We start from the raw sequence: 23,246 nt of genomic DNA, 5'->3' as shown, positions 1-23,246 counted from the left end.
AAAAAAAAATTAAGTAGAAATGATACAGGTTGTGTTACCTCCAAGCATTTTCTTTATTGTCTCCAACCCGACATGTTGCAATGATGTTTTCTTAGAACTTGAAAAGGCCTTTGGAGGCGTAGCTTAGTGTGTATTGGTTGATTTTGCACCATTTTTAGTTTATTCAACAAAATTTGACTTTGCCATTCCCAGAAAAACATGTCTTGCCTATGCCACCCGAATCGAACTCTACTATGAGTACTCAACTTCCTTATCAACCTTAATCACAAAATTAACTTAGGGCAAACATTGGATCAAAGGATTGCAAGAGTTCTACCTTCACGGAATTTCACTCCTTCATTTTGCTCTGTTAGGATCAACTTCTCATTCTCCACACGATCTTCTTCTTTAAATGGTGGCTCTTTGAGTTGGATGACCAGTCTATTATGCAAAATTTCATGAAACGCACAAGAAACTTATTCATCAAAAGTCTTCATCTCTTGTTGCCGTTGAAAGCCCGAAAGAGGTAATTTCCATAATTCTCCCAAGAGCAAGTATGCTTGCTAATGGTCGAAAAAACAACCGTATGGGCAAATGACCCTCATCAATTTTCAATTTTGAGGAAAACAAAATCTCATGGGAAAGTCACCTTATTAACTTCGACTAGTGCACGGTGAAGAAGTCTCTCACAAGCATGTAACCTTCATCAATTTTTTGCACGTTCATCATATCCTAGCTCATTATATGGCAAAATAATCTCCCAAAGCACGTCACTTTCGTCAATTTTTGCAAGGGAGTCATATCCTGCCATATTAGCTCGTTATCTTCATCTATTTCTGCAAGTGCATCACATCCTGCCACAATAGTTCGTTGCTTGGTAAAGAAATCATCCACAAGCATGACACCTTAATCAATTTCAGGATCTTGACATCTTAATCAATTTCAGGATCTTGACAATGATACTAAGAGAAATGAGTAGATCAGTTAAAATAGGAAAAAAGAAAAAAAGAAAAAATTAAATAGAAGCTAGAAATAATTTAAAATAACATTAAATAAAAAAATAGTCTCTGGCAATAGTGCCAAATCTTATTGTGTGATAAAATTTGAAATTTACGATGTTAATTTAACAAGTAATAAAGTAGACTTAACAACTCCGAATTATTATACGAAGGGGACTTTTTATCTTAATATAATATAAAAACCATTTAATGAGAACAAAATTTAAGGCAAAATTTTGATTAATTAATAAAAGTAAAAACAATTAAATAAACGTGTTTTCTTTATATTATGAAAACTTTGATTAAACAATTCAACATGATGATTAAAGCTTTAAGACTCAGAATTTCATCATGGTTACCACCTCTAATCTCACCTCTCAAGATCAATTCCTAAAATTCTACTAGGTTGAGTCTACTATCTAAAGCAATTTGCCTTGAGAAATAAGTATTTAAAATCTGAAAAAAAAAAAAAATTCTAGTGAAGGGTTAATTGTTAGAGGTAGATCCCAGTATGGAAATAATAATTAAGAGCAAAATAACATTAATAGTGGTAGTCATCATAATAAGAAAGGGAGGAGCAAATCTAGACCCAAATCCAAAGACAACGGCGGAGTGTGTTATGTTTGTGAGAAACTGAGTCACTTTATTGAAGATCGACACAATAATAATAATAATTGCTCAGAAAAATAAACACCCTAATCAAACCATGCTACTTTAGTCAACGAGAACTTTAGTGATGTTTGTGTAGCCATACTTTTAGAAGAGTTTGAACCTATTGTGAATATAACCTCTAATACCTTTAAGGGTGTGAATGGTTGCTGGATTCGTGGTGCACATTTCGTATGGGAAAAAGTACATAAATACAATACTATAAAAATACAAATTCAAATTTAACAAACTTGTAAAAAAGTTTAACAAATCAAGTGTTTAATTATAAGAACAACAACAATAAAATATATTATATGTTGGAAGAATTTTGTGAATAGTGACGCCAAAATAAGTATAATGATGGTTTGTAAATCCGTGCCGAAAATTGGACAGAGTACAAACAAGAAGAAGAAGAAAGTAGGGACAAAGCCGAGGCAAGAGTTGGACTCTTTGTCCTTAAGTCGAATTTGCCCCGCAACGGTGCCTACGGATTTCGGCAATCGACTCCCAAGATACAACGGCTACACTTGTGTTTGTAACACTTCAAAACATAAGTACAACGAACCAAATTTAGGCTTATGTACTCCAAGGATGAAATGAAGGAAAATCAAAATAAATGAAATGATTTTGATTTTGGATAAAAGAGAGGATGAGAGATATTTTGCATATCAAATTGTGAGGAATAGGACACCCAAAGGGTCCTATTTATAGACCATGAAAGGGTGTGGACGAAATGGTTGAGGCCAAACCATGCACCCTTTCCAAATAATGCACCTTTATGAAAAGGTGTCTATTCACTGATTTTCGTCCTTTTTCGTAATTTCTCATTCATCCGATATTGGTTTTCGAAGAAGTCGATACGAAGTCACTTTAATCGATTTTCAATTCTCGATTTATTTAACCAATATCCAACATTATATACCTCTCTCTCCCTTTCCTCCCCTCCCTCAATAGCTTCCATGTAACTATCACCCACCTATCCATTTCTCTTCCACTCCCAAATCTACCATCAACACAGCCACCCCATTTCGCTATTTCTTCATCTGCCACCACCATAGCCCTTCTCGGTTGCTCCATTCTCCATCTCTGCCAGATCCATCCTATCTCTCCCAAATTCTTCATAGTGGCTAGATTATCACACGTAATCCACAAAATACTTTTCCATCTCTTTTGAAGCAGCAAGAGCCTGGTCCTAATTCTCAAACCAGTAACTCGACATCGATGATTTTTTCTTTCTCTGATTTAAATAACGATGAAGATGTGGTATATGTGGATTCAACCATAATTCAGTTTAGTCTTCACTAATTAGCACAATGACTATTTGTTACTAAATTTGTAAAAGCTGTTATTGTTTTTTTATCATGTCTAAATAAGCTGTTATTTCTCGTAATCAAACTTTTGTTATTTGTGACCAACTGCAATCAAGTTCGTCTTCATTGTGACCAGGTCAGTCTTAACTATGATGGCATGTGACAAAGTCACTATCAATTTGGTCACATATAGTCATAGCTAAGACAAATCTAGTTACAAACGGTTACAATGAAGATAAACTTCATCACAATTGATCACAGTTAACACATACTTTGTTATAGAGGGTTACCGCAAAAAATTGGTACACATCATAGAACAACACCACTGCAACCCAAAATAGCAAGCTAAATATGATTAAAGTACTTCTAATATCTAGGTCAATAGATTGAACAAAGAACTACATGACCTGGGTTAGAGTCCTCCAATCCACCACCATTTGCACTTCAATTCACATCACTACAATCGTCACCTTAAAGCTGTCGATGTTTAGTGAGTTTTCAAATCCTAAGTTCATTGATTTGGGAAAAATTCAATTTAATCCTCCAATTATAGACCTCACATCACTGAAGTCATAATCATTGATTAAGACAAAACCTCCATTGTCGGAGACGGAGAAATTCAATTGGATTGGCTCCTCCACCTCAACTCAATAGTACTTATTGGCATTAGTTCAAGAGAATTTAGCTATTAAGAAGAAGAATCATTGCAAAGTGAGACAATGATTATGAGGCAAGTATGCCATGGAGATCAAGGACCCGAATTGGTGTGGCTCAGGCCTTGGCTCCGGACATTTGATGCCTCCAAAGCTTGCAGGGCAGCGTTCAAGATGCTTGTGAGAATTGCTGTAAAAGGTCGTTTGACCCTTATTAAAACCTTTTTTGGCCATTGACCAATTTTTTACATTTAAAAGAAAAAGAAAAAGTTTTCTTTTTCTATTTGGCTTTTATACCCTTACGAAGCAGTGAAGAAGGCAGCAACGAAGAAGAAGAAATTAGTTAGGCCTTTACCTTGTTCACTGGGAAAAAAGAAGAAGAAATTAGTTGGCCCATTTACCTTGCTCACTGGCTGCTTCTTCTTTTAGGCCACTATTGTATTGTTTAATCGAAAGGGCCGTTGTAGTTTGTTGGTTAACATCCTAAATTCAAGCCTATTTTTATTCATCAATCTCTTTTTTACTCAGTATGTTTCTTTTTCTTAATTTCAATTTTCCCGTGGCTTAAAGTTTAGATTTTAATGGATAACAACCAAAAGTTTACCCATTTAGATGTGTTCTTGTAATCGAATTTGAATTCTTTTTTCATATTCTTGTGATTTTTATTTGCACCTCTAAAAAAATTTATGCGATTAAAAGAAATAGAAAAAAATAGCTCCAGAAAAAGAAATTCTTGATAATGCTTTAGGGGTACCCGATAATAATAGTAATAATGTAGAGCTAAATAATTCCTATGAATTCCTGATAATTCTTGACTATAAACTAAATAATAATTTATGCGGAGCTGGAGAATAAAAATTGTTATGAATGGAGTTTGGCTCATAAGGGTGCCTAAAAATGCTTTATATTTGCTCCAAAGCTATTATGACAGTGAAGTTACTTCATTACCTGTACGGAGATTCACATATATGGTTTCTTTTTTGTACATCTAGAGTGAAGTTACTTCATTACTTGCAAGATGATGTTTACGCATAGGGTTAGAAAAATCTCTCGAACCAAACGATTCTTCTTAAGTTAAATACCCGACCGAGTATTTGAATTGAGAACCGACTGGTTCAATTCGATTCTCAGTTCAAGATCAAGAACCGAAGAACCGAATAAGAATCGAATCTCCCTTAATTAATTTATTTTAAATGAGCCAAATTATTTTATTTTTCTAAATAAATTTGCTAAAATGATTTTTCTATTTTCAATTTTCAACTCATAGACAACTTAATCAAATTGACCTTAAGTTTTATCCAAATTTATTACTCTACCGTAGTATCGTTTCTACTGTACTGGAGAAATTGAATTGAAGCTCGACAATGCATTTCTTAATTATTTTAAACTCGTTATCTTCCTCTTTCCATAATTTTAACAATCAAATCTATGAAAAACTTAGCAATGAGAGACGCAAAGGACATATAAGATTGGACTACGTTATTTTATAAGAGCTAATATTGAACATACGAAAACTAGGAACCGAATGGAACCGAACTGAACCCATGGAACCAAACCTAAACATTTCCATAATTAAATTTGGAGCCAACGGTTCCACTTACTAAATACTCAAAAATTTCAGGACGATTCGGTTCTCGTTAGAACCAAATCGAACCGGATCATGTCTAGCCCTAGCTATGAAATTAACATTGGCACCTATATATTTACTTTTTGATAATAATTGAAGTCCTTATTACTAATACTTTCATGCCACTCACAGGATAGAGTACATATACAACATCGATGATTGATGTGATACAAAGGTCACGACACGTACTAATGTGTCAAGTGTGAAGAAAGTATATGATGCATTAGATGATGTTCATAAGGAGATGTTCTTGAATTCATGCTTCAATAAATTATACAACATTAGGAATATGAGAATATCTACCCAATTAATTCACAACTTGTTATTACGACGGATTGTCTATGTTAACAAGGATGAACTATGGTTTTATTTAAGATTGGAAAAAACTACCCGTTTCTCCTCGTACGAGTTTACGCGTGTTACACGATTAAGCCCTGGTAATGAGGAGGAGTATCAGAGCCAAATAAATGAAAATTGTAGATTGAAAACTAAATACTTTCAAACATCAAGTAAGGTTACACTGGAAGAACTAAATGAGGCTTTTGAAAAAGAGATAGAAGACATGGATGATAAATATAAATTCGATTTAGTTATTATATATGAGACAGTGTTGATGTCCAAAGATAAAACTACATCTATAGATCTTCGCACCTTGGATAAAGTTGTTGATTTAGAGTTATTTGATGTATATCCATGGGGAACAAAAATTTTAAAATTTAAAATGCATGATTCCTAAGAGTATTGAAGGATCAAAGCCCAAATATTCTTTTGTAGTGGTTATCACTAGCGATATAGGTTAATGGTCAAAACGTGTGATTTAGACATTAGTTTTATTTGATTTTAAATATTTGTAAACAACTTTTACATCGTCTTTTAGGTGTTGGCATTTAACTTTATTTCACGAATATCAAACACGTATTGTGTTAGGTTACCCATCAACAGGCTACCGAGAATGTGCCATTGGAAATCAACACTTACTCCTAGTTTTCATAATATTTATGAAGTCTTGAATGACCCACCAGTGAGTATATCTTCTATATAGTAATTACTTTTACACGTTACCTCCAATATTGCTAAAAGGATTTTTTGTCAATTATTCAGCTACAAATCCGTTGCTCATTAATAGCTTCTCCCGATGAGACTAAACAACAATATGTAAATTTATTCATTCACGGAACTAGAAAAGAAGATCCGATCTTCAATGCTTACTCTACGAAGACAGAGGATACACAGATGTTGATAATGCATTACTAGATGATGGTCTAGATCTACCATAGAGCCAAAGGAAGAGAGTCTCTTTGAATACACGTGAATATATGTATATTTTAATGCTAATTTTTAATCTTTCGTATGATGAATTGGTGCTAACTATATGTACTCTTATTCCATTAGATGCAAAGTCCAAGGACTGCTCGTGTACATCAACGTTCTGTTCCTAAAAGTCAAAGACCTCCACGTAACCATCGAGCTTCTTACGGTTGTTGCACCACGTGAGAGATTATCCGATAAATATGAAGAGATAAATAGGAAGGTCGATACTATAATAAATTGGATGCGACTGAGCCAACATCTCCATAGAGGCCATTCATTTGGATCTGATGGAGTATTTGGGACCGAGAGAGATAACCATGAGAAAGTTGAGAGAGAGAGATCAGGAAGGTGACACTATAGGAGAGACTGGGATAGGTAGGGGCTCTATGATAGAGACAGTGGTAACAGGCATTGAGAGTGAGGCTGAGAAAAGGGGATTTGGAGGGGGGGCAATCGCAAAGAACATTGAGAGGAAAGCTGCTACAGGAGAAGAGGTGAGATAGGGGAGATTGGGAGGGAGGCAGTCGCAGGGAGCATTGAGAGTGAGACTATAGTAGGGGTGTTGAGATAGAAACTATAGCAAGAAATACTGAAAGAGAGATTGATGTGAAAGCCCAAGAGTGACTAACCACTCGGAGGGTGAATTGTTTATCAAAACTTTTTGAGAATTAATTCTAAAATTTTAATTAATGTGATAACAAATAGAGCAATTAAGCAAATATGTTTAATTATGAAAGCAAAAAAGGACAAATAATAGGCACAATATAAATGCGATAAGTAAAAAGCGAAAAATGATACAAACAATATAATTGTGGAAGTTCGATACAAAGCAATGATCTACATCTTCCGCTCCCAAGCTCTCCGACACAAGCAAGACCTTTTCACTATGTTGATTGACTTATGGTGTAATCCAACCCTTTATAACGCTTCTGATGACTTACAAACAATGAGCACCAATCCTTTTACAATGTTGAGGTTTACGAGACCTCAACACGATCTACAAGTTTATAAAATAAAGAATTTACAATTTGAAACTTTCCTTAAAATAAAGGATATATTCAAAGTTAAGTACAAGGAGAAAATTAGGCTAATACTTTAATGAATAGTAATGAATAAAGCTCAAATGTTAGGTTTGAAAAACTTTGATAAGTGAAATGACTTTCAAAAGTAAGTTTAATCAAAAGTTTTTCAAAAGTAGAGATCAAAAGTGTTGGTTCAAAAGCATCTCACTTTAATGCTCTTAGATATGTTGAAATGAATGCAAGAAGTGAGGGTATTTATCCCTTCAGAACGTCAAAAAATTTGTAAGTTCGGAAGACATGTCTAATCGACCGCCTCTTATCCAGATGACCAATATAATCGTTTGTATAGTAAAAGTCAGAAGATCAAATTTGGATCATTGGAGGGGTCTAGTCGATTGTCTCTTATGTCTGGTTGACTACCCCAACAATGCGGTATTTTTATGTTTTGGCCCCATTTGTTCCAATTTGAGAGTTTTGAAATTCATGGACTTTTGAAAAATATTTTTAACTAACTTTTTAAAATAAAAAATATATTTTTAAAGTCCAAATATCATTTTTAAAAGTCATTTTTATATTTGATTAAATTTAAAACATTGTATTGGAATGACTTTTAATGCACAAAAATTATTTTTTAATCCATAGAAAAATTTTGAACTTAACCATTCATTGCCGAATAACAAAGTATTGGTACTTTTACATTTTGTCTAAGAAATCAAGTCTTTGATCTTCATCCAAAATTTGGCTTTTAAATTCTTGAATGTGTGACATCGATCTTGGCCTCCTTCTTTGATGTTGTCTCCAATGCTCTTGATCTTTCTTCATCTCGAATGACTTGATTTGAGTGCTTAGTACTTAATTGATTTTAATATAGAACTATCATTACTCAAAATAAATAGTTAGAAACAATATTTATCTTGTTTGACATGATCAAAACATTAAGGATAAAGTCAACAAGATGTAGTTGACATTGATGTGGGGACCAATGAGAAGACAAAGATGTACACTAAGGTTGTCACTCGTAAAAAGAAAAGTTTAGATAAAACTTATAGGCAAACTGATGCCCTAATGCAGGATAAAGACTTAAAAAAGCTTCAAAGTTAGTTTCCTCTCCATAAACGACTAGAGCTAAGTGGAGAAGACATGTTGACGACACGCGTGTTGATCTTTTTCAAGGTGTTGGCCCATTTAAGAAGAAGCAACTCTTCAAATGGCACTCCAGTTTAGGCGATGGGTAAGCATCTTTACAATTCCTTGACTTTTATTTTATTTTTTACTTATCACTTGTATTATTTTACAATTTTGTATTTTTTTCCCTTTAGTTTCTCATTCAAATTGGATCATATCAACTTAGAAGATGCAAAAAAATGGTTTAACAATGTGTTGAAACTAGGGGGATGGTTTCTAGACGATGTAAGTATGTTAACTCATTACTTGTATTGTTCAACTAATTTGTATATAACTATGTACTTTCAACTTGATGACATGGCATTGCATTGTTGTGGGCTTGGGCAACAAAACATCCCAAGCCATTTAGTGGTTCGTGAGCTATTTTAGACGTGCAATTTAATAATAAATTGAACTTTGCTATGTTTGATTTACGTGAGAGAGGAGATTGTTTTAGAATGCAAGTAGAGCTAGTGGAATATATCACCATATCATCGGGGCAAAGCCATCATTTGGAAGGAAACGGCAAGAATGTACACATGTATTCTTTCCATTATGTGCTCCTAGACATTGGCTCATAGTTGAGATTGACTTTTGCAAAGCGACAATATTTGTGTATGATCCTGAAAAGGGTTTGCATTGCGAGTGATCAACTCAAAGATGACTTGAAGGCTGCTAGTATCATTATCCTGCTACTTTTGAAAAAAAATCAATATCGATTTAGAGACAGATAATCTTGCTATAGAAATGAATAGCAAAACCACTAAACAAGCCGTTTCATAAGTTTTTTATTACAATTAAATATTCACTTATTCATATTAATTTAGTTATTTCACTTTATTTACCATTATTTATTATCGTCCAAAGGTGATTATGGAATGTACTTAGAAAAATATATAGAATTCTTGAGCATCAACAGTGTAGTAGAACAAGTAAATGACTTCTATATGAATAGATAGAGGAAAAATATGGCTATATATATTTTTGCCCCTGATTATGATCCATAGGACCTTTTGATGTATTTGTATTTTTGTGAGTTATGAATGTAAATATAATTTTATAGTGCATGTTGAACGTGGGGTTTTTTATATTATGAATAATAGTTTATTTTTCAGGTTGATTTAATTTATATTACAAGGGAGATAATGTATAATGCAATATAAAGTGAGAATCAAACTTCTAACATTATAGATCGTATTTGGTATTGACTTATTAGTTTAAAATGAATAAGAAGATGAACTTCATTATATACAATTCATCGTGTTCTACTGACAATATTCAAGTATACCGTATTTAAATTCTAAGTGTGCGACTTACAATAATGTATAATGCAATATGAAATGAGAATCGAACTTCTAGCATTATAGATCGTGTTTGGTTTTGACTTATTTGTTTAAAATGAATGAGAAGGTGAACTTCATAATATACAATTCATCATGCCCTACTAAAAATATTCAAATATGTCGTATTTAAATTCTAAGTGTGCGACTTACAATAATGTATAATGCAATATGATGTGAGAATCAGACTTCTGACATTATAAATCATGTTTGGTTTCGACTTATTAGTTTAAAATGAATAAAAAGACGAACTTCTAACATGATAGATTGTGTTTTGATAAGTTAAATCATAATGTATAACATTTTAAATCTTGTTTGGTTTGACTTCAAACTATTTAGTACTAAAATGTATAGAAAAACGAGCACATCAAAAAACGAGATGCAAATTTGAAAAATGATTGCATGACTAAAGTCATTTTCATGTAAACGACTAGAGTCGTTTAAAGCAACTATGGTCATTTTCTTATAAAATGTCTGGAGTCGTTTTTGTTTTTAAGGAAAAATAATTGCAGTCATTTAAAACGATCAAAATTGTTTTCCATTTATCACTTATTATATGAAATAAAAAACTACGAAAAACTACCCAATATTCATGAAACAGTCTAATCGACATGCTATCAACTAAACAAACAATATACTAATCCTCCAATATTCTATTGGCTAAAGGTATCTGACTTGTACGTTTTAGCCGATTGTGCCCAATTGCAGCACACCTGCTACATTTCTGTCTTTTGGGAAACTCTTCAGCAGACAGAATCCATATTATTTTAGTATGTCCACCTTGTCATCGTATTAACGGTGGCAACACATTGAGGAACCAAAATTTTCAAGAATTTCCCAATCAACTTCATTTGGTATAGGAAAAATAGCATCACTATAAGCTATTCTCCAATATTTAACATTATAATATAGAAAGCAGAATGAGTAAATTGAATAACCACTCTTTTTTACCATAGCTATTGCATGCTCGCACTGTAAATATTCTAATTGAAACCATCTACAAGTACAAGTTTTTTCCATCCAAGTTTACAGTAAAATTCATGGTGTCATTCCTCACTTTATACTTGAACTAATTGATCAGGTCGGCAACAAACTTATTGGCTTTATCAACATTTTTACATAGTTTCTCTTCAATTATTGACATTAGAGTACTTGTATAGCTTTGTGCATTCGCATGCCTTTCATAAAACCATTCTACAATCTTTTTCTAATACTCTCAATCAACCCCAAGTATAGAATTATGTCGATCTTTCTTAAATGCCAAATTCAGTGACTTTGCATTATCGATGTCATGATATTGTAATGGTTCCCCTAAAAGTATGACCTGGCCCAATTATGGAAACATACTTTGACTAAATAATTCCAAGCTCTAATATCAATTCTCTTAATTTCGCTCATATAATTTCCAAACTCTTCTATGGTATATGCCTCTGCTGCTTTTTTAAAAAGTAGAAAAATCTCAGTTTTTTGAGTTATTGTCCTTAAAGTACCTTTTATATGGTATATGCAATAACCAGGATGGGCATTTTGATAGATAGCTTGAACTCCATTGATAATACTAGGATGTCGACCAAAATATAACAACAAGATCTTCGGTATCCCCCATCACTTCTTTCAACTTCGTAAAAAATCTAGTCCACAATGTATCATTCTCAGAATCAACTATACCCCAATTAAGAGAATAAATCTAAATATTTGCATCTTGACAAGTAGCAATAATTAGCTTACTTTTATATTTCTTGGTAAAAAATGTTTCATCAACGACAACTACCTTCCGCATTAAAGAATGAAATCCATGAATGCAAGGTCTGAGAGCCATAAAAAAGTACTTGAAGCGGTTCTCATTGTCAATCTTTAAAGATAATGTTGCTCCCAGGAGTAGTTCTAACGAAATTACAAGAATATAAGCCCAATTTAGCATAACTATCCTCAGGGGAACCTCTTAAAACTTCTAAAGCACATTTTTGTAACTTTCTTGTCCTCTGATAACTCATTTCTACCCTGAATTCCCGATGCATGTCACTAATGACATCTACAAGTCTATATACAGTGTTGGAATTTTGAAACTTAGGCATTATATGTCTTCCAACAACCCACGTTCTTGCCTGTCGATGATCATTTCGATGAATACTCATAGAGCAAGTATGTTCACGTGCATACTTGTGAATTTGAAAGTAATCACAATTTTTGAATATAGTTGCTCGCAAGCGCCATATGCAATTTTCATCTATGCAAACAATTGTATAGATTTCCTTATTTGATTTCTTCATTCTAAATTCAAAGTTATACTTCATTGCAAGCGTGTGGACTTCCATCCTAAGATCTTTTTGTTGTTGAAAATTTGACAATCTTCTAAATCTGCATCTTCGGGAATCACATGTGACGAAAGAGTTGAAGTTTCAAGGTGCTCATTAGTAAAAAGATTTTATTCTCTATTGTTTTGAAGTATTTTAGATCCATGTGCAGAGAAAAAATAGTATTAGCATTTTTAGTAATATCCACATTATTGTCTTGGGCTGTCTCCAACTCATCCTAATTAATATTCTCAGTTTGATACACTTCATTGTTATCATCTTGCATTTCACAAAGAAGATTACTGCTTTCATTTTTTCAAAATGAACTTCATCGGCTTTTACTTCATAAAATGAATCATTGTCTTCTTCTTATGGATGGTCAACTGGATATTTGCTCGCAAGGGTTACCCAAATTAGACAATGAGAATTTCTTTAATTTGTTGAGAGATAGCAACCACTGCACTTGCCTAGCTGAAGTAATTTTAATTGGGACTGAAAACTGTCTATTTTTAGGTAAAAGAGATTTCTTCTCAACATCATGTGAAGATGAATCAACTTTGCAAATGTTTAGCACTTCACAATACAGATCATGATATGAAGTATTTGAAGATATTGGAACTCCTTCCACCATTTCACCACCCCCGCTTCGTTTCCATATCCATTTTCCTTCATCGTCATTAATAAAATCGCCAAAGTAAAATATAGCAATCCATGTTGTTAAGTCTATATCTGTAATTAGATTAGTAAGATTTTAGAAAGTTAACAAATAATCAATTTTAGTGGTACAGAGCTTGCTTTTCAGCAGCACAAGCTAGGGTTGTAAGTATTCCAACACTTAGATGTACTAACAAAGCCTACTCTTCAATTCATCGTGCAAAAGTTATAAGTGTTATAGCATTTAGATATAGTAACCAAGCCTACAAAATAGTCCAAGCTAAGTTCATCAGTCCTTCACAAAAGGTCCACCAGATCCGACTTAATGAAGTTATCCTTTAATTTACCTAAATTTAAGCAATTTCAGCAGGCACTTTACTAAATTTTGATTAAGCTGTTCTAAATTTTTACGTCAATTTTAGTCATCAATAGTTAAAGAAATAAACGATCATGTTGGGCGATAGGGAAGTTGTCTTACTAAGTTGGATGGTCATCTAAAATACAGTCAGAGTCATCATCATGAGGCATCTAGGAAGTACCAACTCCAACTATATCTTCCAACAATGCCTCCAAATGCTCCAGTGCCTCATAGAAGAAACTAGAGAAAAAAATCTAGCACTTTTATCCTAATGAAGTTGATGACTTCATTTAGCGTAATGACGTGATCTTTCTTGTTTAAAGTGTCAACTTCTGGAAAGGCCTTCCATTTCCCCACTGCATTGATTGCATCGACCACTCAGACCTTTTCGCCTTAACTCTTTTCATCTCCACAACGACATTGATTCTTTCCAAATCCAACTTGTCCATGATGAGCTCTTTTTTGGCTAGGAGTCCCCAACTTCCATCTCTTGCTAAGCCTTAACCACTAGCTTAGCCTCAGACAAGTAGTTAAAGAAGTCCTCTTCTTGGTCTATTTTGTCCTAACCTCACCATGGCGAGCTCTTCACTCTTTGGCAACTTGGAAAATAACCAAGGCATTATCCCTAATCTTCTAGATGGCCAGTTTAAACAAATGGAAAAAGTCAAATGACTTGATAAAAATAAGAACGTTACAAAAAGAACAAAAGTATAATAAAAAAATAAAAAAATTGTACATTTTCCAAAATCATCATTATATAGAGAATGGAATGATGGGCATAAACGACAACCTTGATGTAAGACATATTAGCGCTCATTTGGCCCAAAAAGCCTTGCTCATGATCAGTCCATCTATGAGTAAATGACAAGCTGAATTGGTAAGGGGTGGAGGTCGAGTTAAGTTCGTCGACATGGATGGAGGAGCCATGTAAAATGTAGAAGCGCCTCACTCAGTGCCATACCTGTGTTTCACTGGGCCTAAGGCGAACTTCAAGATTTGGGCTCCTTAGCCATAGCAAGCAATCCATTTTTTGTGTGTAAGAGTTTTATGGAACTAAATTTGTTAATTTAAAATTGAAATAAAGCAATAAATAAAATGAAATATTCAAAATGTATATATTATAATCAATTAAAATACTAAAATGTTCTAAAAAAATCACTTAAATGCAACTCATCTTATAGTTTTTTAGGCAAAAATATCAATCAATTTTGTATAGTCGAGTTGTTCAATAATTTCTTTCTCAATGGATAACATGGCCAATCCATTCAATCTTTGCTGTGACATAATCGATCGGAGATAAGACCTTTATCAATTTCAACTTGGAAAAGTTTCTTTCTACTAATACAACTATAATGGTATAGTGAGCAAATCTTGTAAGCAATGCAAGTAATTGGAAAACAACCATTCATTTTCTTCAAGTAATTTAACACATCAATTGCTCTTTTTGTTTCTTTTGGTAAATAGTACTTCAAGACTATCAGCTTTGTGCATAAGTCATCACCAATAATGTCTAAATGTCCATTATGTTTCAAATACTGCTCAAGATTCTCACAAGATTTCAACAAACTGTCAACATGCATTTTGTTTAATTCCTCCACATTAAACAAAAATCCAAATATCTCTTCATAATGTTTGAATTGTTCAAAATGGGTTTGAAGTGAAGATGGAGCTTGATCAATTATAAAGAGAAAATAATCAACTCTAAAAGATTCTTCAATTGATTATTTTACATTTTCACTCCCATTTTCATCTAAATGTATCTTCCTTTGAATGCTTCGTTTCTCTTGAAATACAGCATCAATTCCCATTTTACTTTATATTTATTTAGCTTCATCCATGGCACTAGAAAATCCAGTTTCTCTATACTTTTTGAGAAACAAAATAAGTGCTTGTAAACATTTGATAGCTTCATCAATATCCATGTTCTCAGCTTGAAAAAATGTACTCACAGTATTGATTGTATGCAATAACTTATACCAAATGACCATGCCAAGCAAAAACTCAAAATTCTCAAGTTCATATATTGCTAAGGACTCAGCTTCACTCTTTGTTTTAGAATCTTTAACAATGTTTGCCAGTTCAAGTAAAACATCTCTTATTTGTACATATTGCTTTTTTATAGGCTTCACACTTTCTACGTGACTTTTTCAACGTGTTTGTGACCATGGCTTAAGTGTCAAACCTTCAACCTTATCTTTAAAAATCTTCCATCGTTTGGGAGAAAAAGTGAGAACAATGTGTGATTAATGTGTGATTGCGTTGTATCACTCCAAAAAAGAACATGGCTTTAGAACAACAATTTGTCTATCACATAATGCTAAATTAAGGCTATAACAACCACATGGAGTATAGAAAACTCTAGGATTTACTTCAAGTAACCTTTTTGTACACCTTTATGTCTCCCGCTTATGTTAGTTCCATTATCATATCCTTGTCCTCTTATATTATCAATATCAAGCTCAAGATTACTTAGCACGTTTTTAAGCTCAGTGAAAAGTCCAAGTCCTGATAAATCATCCTCTGTCAAAAATTTAATCCAATATTCTTGTACCATTGACGAGTTTATTGAATCGTCCACGAATCAAAATGTCTTCATGACTCGCATCTGGAGTATAATCAAGTATGACAGAAATATATTTTGCATGTTTCACTTTCATTACAATTGCACTTCTCATCTCGTCTGCCAACATATGTTTTAATTCATTTTGAATCTTAGGACCAAGATAGGTATACTGAATCTCACGTGCTTGAGCACGTCGAATGTGTTCTTTCATTATTGGATCAAACTCAGCAACCATTTCTATCATTTGCAAAAAAAGTCCGTTGTTCCCAACATAAAGTTGCTCACAATCTCCTCGAAATGCCGAGGTATTTTAGCAAGTCTTTTTACAATAGCAATTATCCTCGCTAACACTTTTTTCCAATACTCTCTTTCTTTTTTAATGGTCAATTGTACACTTTCATCAATTGTATGTTTTGTTTGAAGCCTATTTTCCAATTCCGTCCAACTAGTCATGCAGCCTGTATGCTCCTTAGCCACTTCATGATTTGTAAGGCGCCAATGCACATTATCCCAATATTTGTATCCATCATTACCCAATTGACCAATGTTTTTCATCGTTTTTTCTGTCTTAAACAACTTGGAGGAAAAAAAAATATCTTGTCTAAAAAAATTGAATACGCTAACCATCTTCTATCAGTTGTCTGCCCATTTGCAAGTAACTGCTTATATTGTGATGAATCAAAATGTCTAACTTGACTATCTTTGGGAAATAAAATGTTATCAACTATTTTTGGATCCATTTCAACTAGAATGTCCCTTGTTTTTTGATCAATGTGAACGTCCTTCCAATTTCCAAGATCCTCAAAATTCAAAGAAAAGTAATTATCTTGATTTAAATCTTCATGTTGAACATTATTTTCATCATTCTGCTTTGATTCACACACATTGGCAGGTTCAATCACTTCCTCGTTCTCTTTTCGTTCATCCATATTAGCGTTATCATTTTGATTCTGTTGTTCCTCAATCATTAAATTTTCTGGTGTTCCTTCTTTGTCTTTTTGTTTCTTGTTATTAAAATACTTATTCATATCTCCAGCTTGGTTTCGAAATAATGTTTCTACACTTTCTCTCTTCTTCTTTTTTTGAGCTCCAGATACGTATTTAGGAGCCATGGTATTTGACTCAAGTCACAACAGCTAACAATTACTGATATTTGACTGTAAAGTTAGAATAAGAATTATAACATCAATCCACACACCCAAAATGAAGAGGAAAAGCTGGAAATTATGACACTAGTGTCTAAAATCAATTCTGTTATAGTCATCTAAAAGTGTGATGAAAACTTCCAAAGCAAAATTGGATTCATAGAATGCCTTTAAAAATCTTTTAAATGGATAAAACTCATCAAAGCAAATAATTGCAAAATAGATATTATTAAGTGATGCAGATGCTCGTGAAATTTCACTAACTACCCTGTTAATATAAAAGCAATCGTGGGCTGCCTTATGTGTCCATTGTTACCATTCCAATCATCATAATGTGGCCTAAATTCAGATATAAAAAGCATTCAGATTCAGAACCTCAGAATATGTTCAATTCCATGACCTTGCAAAAGCAATGTAAAGGAATAAAGCCTTTTGTGTCCTGCCTTATTTGTCCATTATTAAAAGGTTTGTTATTTAGCCTTATTTCTCTACTGAACACTACCAAAAAAGAATGTTCAGCTTTAACCAACTTCTCATGGTCCATGAGGGTGTCGTTTTTTAACTATCAGATGGTCTCAGATTGCTGCTCAATTGCCTGGAAAAACAGATAATGAAGAATCTTTGGAATTCTTCCATTATGAAAAAATTGAGGCAAAAAGGGATTGACCCTAATACTCAAAAACCATTTTCTGAAGTTGAAAATTATGAAGAAAAACCATCTGCAAGCAGCATCAAGAATAAGCACCAAGATTAGAAAACATCATACGGGTCTAGTGAACTGACTATTGGGATTCTCACCATCAAACACTCATCTCTAATTCTCTAAAGGTTTGTTATTCTGCACTATTTCTTTAGGCATTGTCCAAAACAAGTCTTATGTTCTAATTGGTGCCTTGTACAAAAAACCACCACATAAATTCATAAACAACCGCAGGTAATCTGTAATCAGTTTGGAAACTAGTTTGCAAAACTAAAAATATAAGATTAATACTTAATAACAATTAACAAAAACCAAAATCAATGCATAAACAGAAAAATAATCCCAACCAGCAATTAATTAACAAGGAACAATCTTGAAAAACATTTTCGAAACAATCGACTAGGAAAAGGAAAATATGAAATTGCCCTACTGTAGTACATATGCAGGAAAGCAAAAGAAAGAAAAAGAAGAAATTTAAAAATATAGACATACCCAAAATTGGCAAAACGGGATGGACATTGAAAAAAGGAGATGAGAAATTGAGAGGTGGCTTGTTGATTTTGGCGTTTTGCCGACTACCGTTGGTTTCTCAAGGCTTACTCGTTGGTCCGGTCTGTATGAAATTTTGAAGATGGCAGTTTTGAGGCATTATGCATGGTGGGCTTTATTTAAAAATAAATAAAAAAATGACACCAAAAAGTTGGGCCTCCTAAAAAGCTAGGCCTGAGGCAGAGGCCTCTTGGGACTCTCCTCAGGTCCGGCTCTACGCCTCAGGTCGACTCTCTGCAAGCTCGTCTAAATTTGATCTAGGTAAGCTACAGAAAGAGTCGGCCCTCAATCGTAAAACCAACTTTCCTCTTTTGTCTCATGAAGGGATTGTATAATGACCAGTTTTCTTGAAACTACTTATCTCGAGATTAAGATCAATAAAGAAAAACTAAGGTCTAAATTCCAAAAGGTAAGATGAAAAAAATGAACCAGAATGTGTAGACTTCACGTGGAATTGGAGGGAAGATTTTATAACAAAAGTTCGACTTGGAATAACAAAAGTTCGACTTGGAAAAGGATATAGTTATTAATCAGACCTTATTGATGAACTAACTCGTGATCGATTGACTTCCAAAAAGTAAGATCCTAGTTACTTCAAACTGAAAAACAAAAGCTCCGAACTTACCGAAGTAAATGTCCAGACCTTGGGGGACATTTGTTGGTGTTCAAACTCATAAAACCAGCTCAAATTTACCTTAATTAAAGGAGAGCATATGAAGATTCAATAGTCACTTCAAAGAGAATGGACAAGGAGATCACAAGGACAATTCTACCCATGGTAGGTCAGATTAGGGATGACAAAAAGGCTCGAAGGCTCGGGCCGCCCGTTGCTCGGCCCGCAAAAAGCTCAAGCCAAACCCCATCTTGGGATGCCGGGCCGAGCCCGAGCCGGCCCATGTGGCTCGCGGGCCGACTGGATAAAAATAATAATAATAATAATAATGGCGTGAAAAGGCAGTCTACTGCCTCCTAAAAAAGGTAGCTACCAGCCGCCTTTTAAAGGAGAGAGGGAGAGAAAAGGAAGAAGAAAAATAAAATTAAAAGGGGGAAAATTTAAAAAAAAACCGAGCCGGCTCGGCTCGGCCCATTTTGGCTTGGTAAGGCCCGAGCCGAAAACCTTGGGGGACATTTGTTGGTGTTCAAACTCATAAAACCAGCTCAAATTTACCTTAATTAAAGGAGAGCATATGAAGATTCAATAGTCACTTCAAAGAGAATGGACAAGGAGATCACAAGGACAATTCTACCCATGGTAGGTCAGATTAGGGATGACAAAAAGGCTCGAAGGCTCGGGCCGCCCGTTGCTCGGCCCGCAAAAAGCTCAAGCCAAACCCCATCTTGGGATGCCGGGCCGAGCCCGAGCCGGCCCATGTGGCTCGCGGGCCGACTGGATAAAAATAATAATAATAATAATAATGGCGTGAAAAGGCAGTCTACTGCCTCCTAAAAAAGGTAGCTACCAGCCGCCTTTTAAAGGAGAGAGGGAGAGAAAAGGAAGAAGAAAAATAAAATTAAAAGGGGGAAAATTTAAAAAAAAACCGAGCCGGCTCGGCTCGGCCCATTTTGGCTTGGTAAGGCCCGAGCCGAAAAGCTCGGGCCGAGCCTCAATTTTTTGACCAAGCTTTTGCTCGGCTCAACTTGAGCCAAAAAAAGTCAGTCTTCAAAAAGCTCGAGCCTTGATTTTCGACTCGCGAGCTGGCTCGACTCTACTCGTTGTCATCCTTAGATCAGATCAAATAGTGACAAGTCAGCCCTACACATGTTAGGTCAACTTGACTAGTTATAGTTCATCTTGACTCATAAATATGTCAACCCTATCCATGACAAGTCACCTTGACCAAAGTTGGGTCAACTCAACCAACGACAAGTTAGCTCGACCTGCAACAAGTCAACTCAGCCTATGCCCGCCATCATCTAGAAATATCATCTTTTCAATTTTGAACATGTATCTTGAGTGATGTCATCACCATAGGACAACCACTCCCAAAATGACAAGTGGCACACATGACATGAGCACCTTATTTTCATCCAATTAGAAATTAGAATTGATTATCAAGGTGACAAGTAATCATGACATAGGCCACAGCTACGTCCTAGGTACCATAACACTTGTTCGACCGACCTCAAGAATCAACCAACATTCTTAAATTTAGATGGTGGCTGTACTTCTAGGTCAATACTGTATCTGATATAACATCAAGCTGCCAAGTTGCTTGATTTATGGGCTAATAAATTGGGGCAAATGGTATCCTCCAAGGACCAAACTTAATGTATTCTCTCCAATATACTCCAAACTTCAGTCAATGAAATTATTGTTTAATTTTACTAAATTTCAACAATTCCAGCAGTCATTTTATGAAATTTCTATTAAGGTAGTCTGAATTTGTTAAGTCATTTTTAGTCATAGCACGAGTAGTTGTCCAATTGATTTAGATGATATTGATTAAAACGAGAAACTTGATGTAATCAACACAAAAGGAAAGCAAAAATCTAAACAAATTGTAAAATATTGGGAACACTTCAAATTTGTTTTCATGGGTCGTAAGTAGATGGTGTCTAAGATTCTAAAGCAGTATGCAGATATTTTCAAACAAAATGGCATGGTAATAGGGAATCTGGATTACCCACCTCAACCATCACTCAAGAGATGTTTGACCAAACATGATCTTATTGGCCAAACACAAACACGCGTGGGAAGACTTATTGAGAAAACTTACCTATGTGATTTCCTTTAGCATATGAAATGGAACCTAGGTATAACTCGAAAGTACAGAACATGTTATAAGAAAAATTACAAACACTGGTTTTGATGCCACAATCACATAGTCTAATCTAAAGAACACTTTACTGACATGTTCGCATTATATGCACTAAGATTGGGTATAAATTTTAGTTGGGCACCTTCCATACCTCCTTCTACCGTTAAAGTTGATCAACAAGACTAAGAATTATTGAATTTATATAATGAGGATGAAAGATTTGATATAGATTCTTCTACTATATTTCTATACTCAAAGTGCATTGAACATAGATCCAGGTGGAATTCCCTTAGAATTATATAGAAATTTTAATCATCAAATGCTTAGAACTGTAGATCCAACTTATGCAATAAGTTCAAATTTACTTGATTTATGGAGTTATCACAAACGGATAGTATCCCCTTATTTCTGTCATTGCACGTAATCTATCAACACTTCAAATTAGCACTGTAACATCGGAGTTTGCTTTTGGTACATGTAGCCGAATTTTGTCCTATTTAAAGAACTGTCTCAAATAAGACATTTTATTTTAATGTGTATAAAGGATTGGCAAGACACTCATTATCAAGTCCAAAATCAACATATAGAAATTGCATCTAGTTAGGTAAATGATATTTAATTTCATCATCTTAGGACTTTGTTGTTTTCTTAATAATATTCTATTTTAAAAAAGAAAGAATTGTACACATAAGAAATCGTTCACCTATAATTTTAACTTCGCCTACTTGAAAATTAAGTAGCTAATTCCAACCCCGAAAAGATGAGAAGAGTTTTCAAAATTAGAAAAAAACAAAATAAAATAAAAACTTTGAGCTCATGGGCCGAGCTCGAATGAGCCAACCATAAGGGAAGAGGCAAGCTCGTGGGTAAAGGGGCCGAATTGGCCCGGCCCATTGCTTCTACTAAAGTTAAGAATTCAAAAGTAATTCTGAACCTATAAGCTTTAGAGTCAAATTAGTAGCAAAAACTCTTTGCACAAAAGAAGGCATAGACTAGAATATAAAATTTCTTGAGTTGAGACCACAAGAATCATAGACATGTTTTCATTAGTTGCCCATTTCAATTTGGAAGATGAAACAGTGTGATGTTAAAATTGCTTTTCTATATGGTGAATTGGAAGAAACAAACTTACATGATACAACTCGCTGGCTTCGTTGATAAACATAAAGCTGATTATGTTTATTTTCTTAAAATGTCTTTGCATGGCCTAAAGCAATCTTCTAGACAATGGAATAAAATATTTGGTACTTTCATGCCGTCATTAGAATTTAAGAGGAGTGAATTTGATTATTGTGGGTATTTCAAATCTGAGCCGGTAAAAGAATTCGTGTTTACTTAGCGTTGTGTGCTGTTAATCTGTTATTAATTTTATTTTATTTTATTTTATTTTTCCATGTTTTGAAACTATTACTAACATAAAGGATTCATCAAATTCAAAATTTGACATGAAAGGCCGTGACAATGCCAAGAGCTTAGGACTCAACATAATAAGAGATTGAACCAAATATGTTTTAGTTCTTAAGAGAAGCATTTATATTGAGAAAGTACCTAAAAAGTTTGTCACGTTTGATGCTAAGTCAGTTACTGTTCCTTTAGTTGATCACTTTGTTCTAAGAAAAGACCAATGTTGTTTTTGCTCCTAAACTTTATTGAGATTTTTGGAGTAAAAGAACAGACATAGGTTTTGATTTACTTCAAGATGATATTATAAGGTCTTAAACAAAAAAGATTGACATGTAACATGTTGGACCTGATAAAACTAAACATCAATATAAGGAAGATAGATATATAAACAAAAATTCTTGTTAGTTACCACCTGCAGGATGGAAACATAAATAATATTAAAAAAGTATTGTTCGCAACACACAAATACGTGTTCCCCAAATTTCATTTGAACGGACGTAAAAATATTGAAATCCACCAACTGACGGAAAAAGTAAAATATTATTAATCAAAACATGTGTAGCATTTTCAAATCCTTAACATATATTTAAAGAGTTAAAATGAGTCCTAATCAAAACGAAATTCTAATTCTATAGATAAATTTGAATAAAACTTGAAAAACTACTAAAATGATGAAAATAACCCTAACTAACTAAATAGAAAAATATTAAAATGGACTCCTAAACGATAGAATTTGACAACTATTAATTTATGATTTTCTCTTCTAAC

At 33.9% G+C, this 23,246-nt stretch overlaps 2 protein-coding genes and 1 pseudogene across 2 annotated transcripts; all 3 read right to left on the bottom strand.

Annotated features, from left to right (window-relative positions):
- Positions 1 to 15,178: 15,178 nt before the first annotated feature.
- On the bottom strand, positions 15,179 to 16,156 carry LOC111372440. The gene is made up of 3 exons (XM_022994797.1): positions 15,910 to 16,156; positions 15,738 to 15,863; positions 15,179 to 15,417 (listed from the first exon to the last, which is right to left on the bottom strand). Exons 1-3 carry the CDS (start codon positions 16,154 to 16,156, stop codon positions 15,179 to 15,181), a joined length of 612 nt encoding a protein of 203 aa, XP_022850565.1.
- A 316-nt stretch (positions 16,157 to 16,472) lies between these two features.
- On the bottom strand, positions 16,473 to 17,033 carry LOC111372439 (zinc finger MYM-type protein 5-like). Its single transcript, XM_022994796.1, has one exon. It carries the CDS (start codon positions 17,031 to 17,033, stop codon positions 16,473 to 16,475), a length of 561 nt encoding a protein of 186 aa, XP_022850564.1.
- Positions 17,034 to 22,883: 5,850 nt separating this feature from the next.
- LOC111372438 overlaps positions 22,884 to 23,246 on the bottom strand; it is an 8,762-nt pseudogene continuing 8,399 nt past the window's right edge.

The sequence above is a fragment of the Olea europaea genome, chromosome 23 (assembly GCF_002742605.1).
Source record: "Olea europaea var. sylvestris chromosome 23, O_europaea_v1, whole genome shotgun sequence".
Classification (NCBI taxonomy): domain Eukaryota; kingdom Viridiplantae; phylum Streptophyta; class Magnoliopsida; order Lamiales; family Oleaceae; genus Olea; species Olea europaea.
This window is presented reverse-complemented; position numbering and strand designations above follow the sequence as displayed.

Bases quoted from the DNA above. Each gene is read 5' to 3' on its own strand.
- LOC111372439 (XM_022994796.1), bottom strand. From the start codon at position 17,033: ATGGCTCCTAAATACGTATCTGGAGCTCAAAAAAAGAAGAAGAGAGAA.
- LOC111372440 (XM_022994797.1), bottom strand. From the start codon at position 16,156: ATGGTTGCTGAGTTTGATCCAATAATGAAAGAACACATTCGACGTGCT. The intron at 15,864-15,909 runs GTACAAGAATAT...ATGATTTATCAG, and splicing joins ATTCAATAAACTCGTCAATG to GACTTGGACTTTTCACTGAG. The intron at 15,418-15,737 runs GTTACTTGAAGT...ACATTGTTAAAG, and splicing joins ACATAAAGGTGTACAAAAAG to ATTCTAAAACAAAGAGTGAA.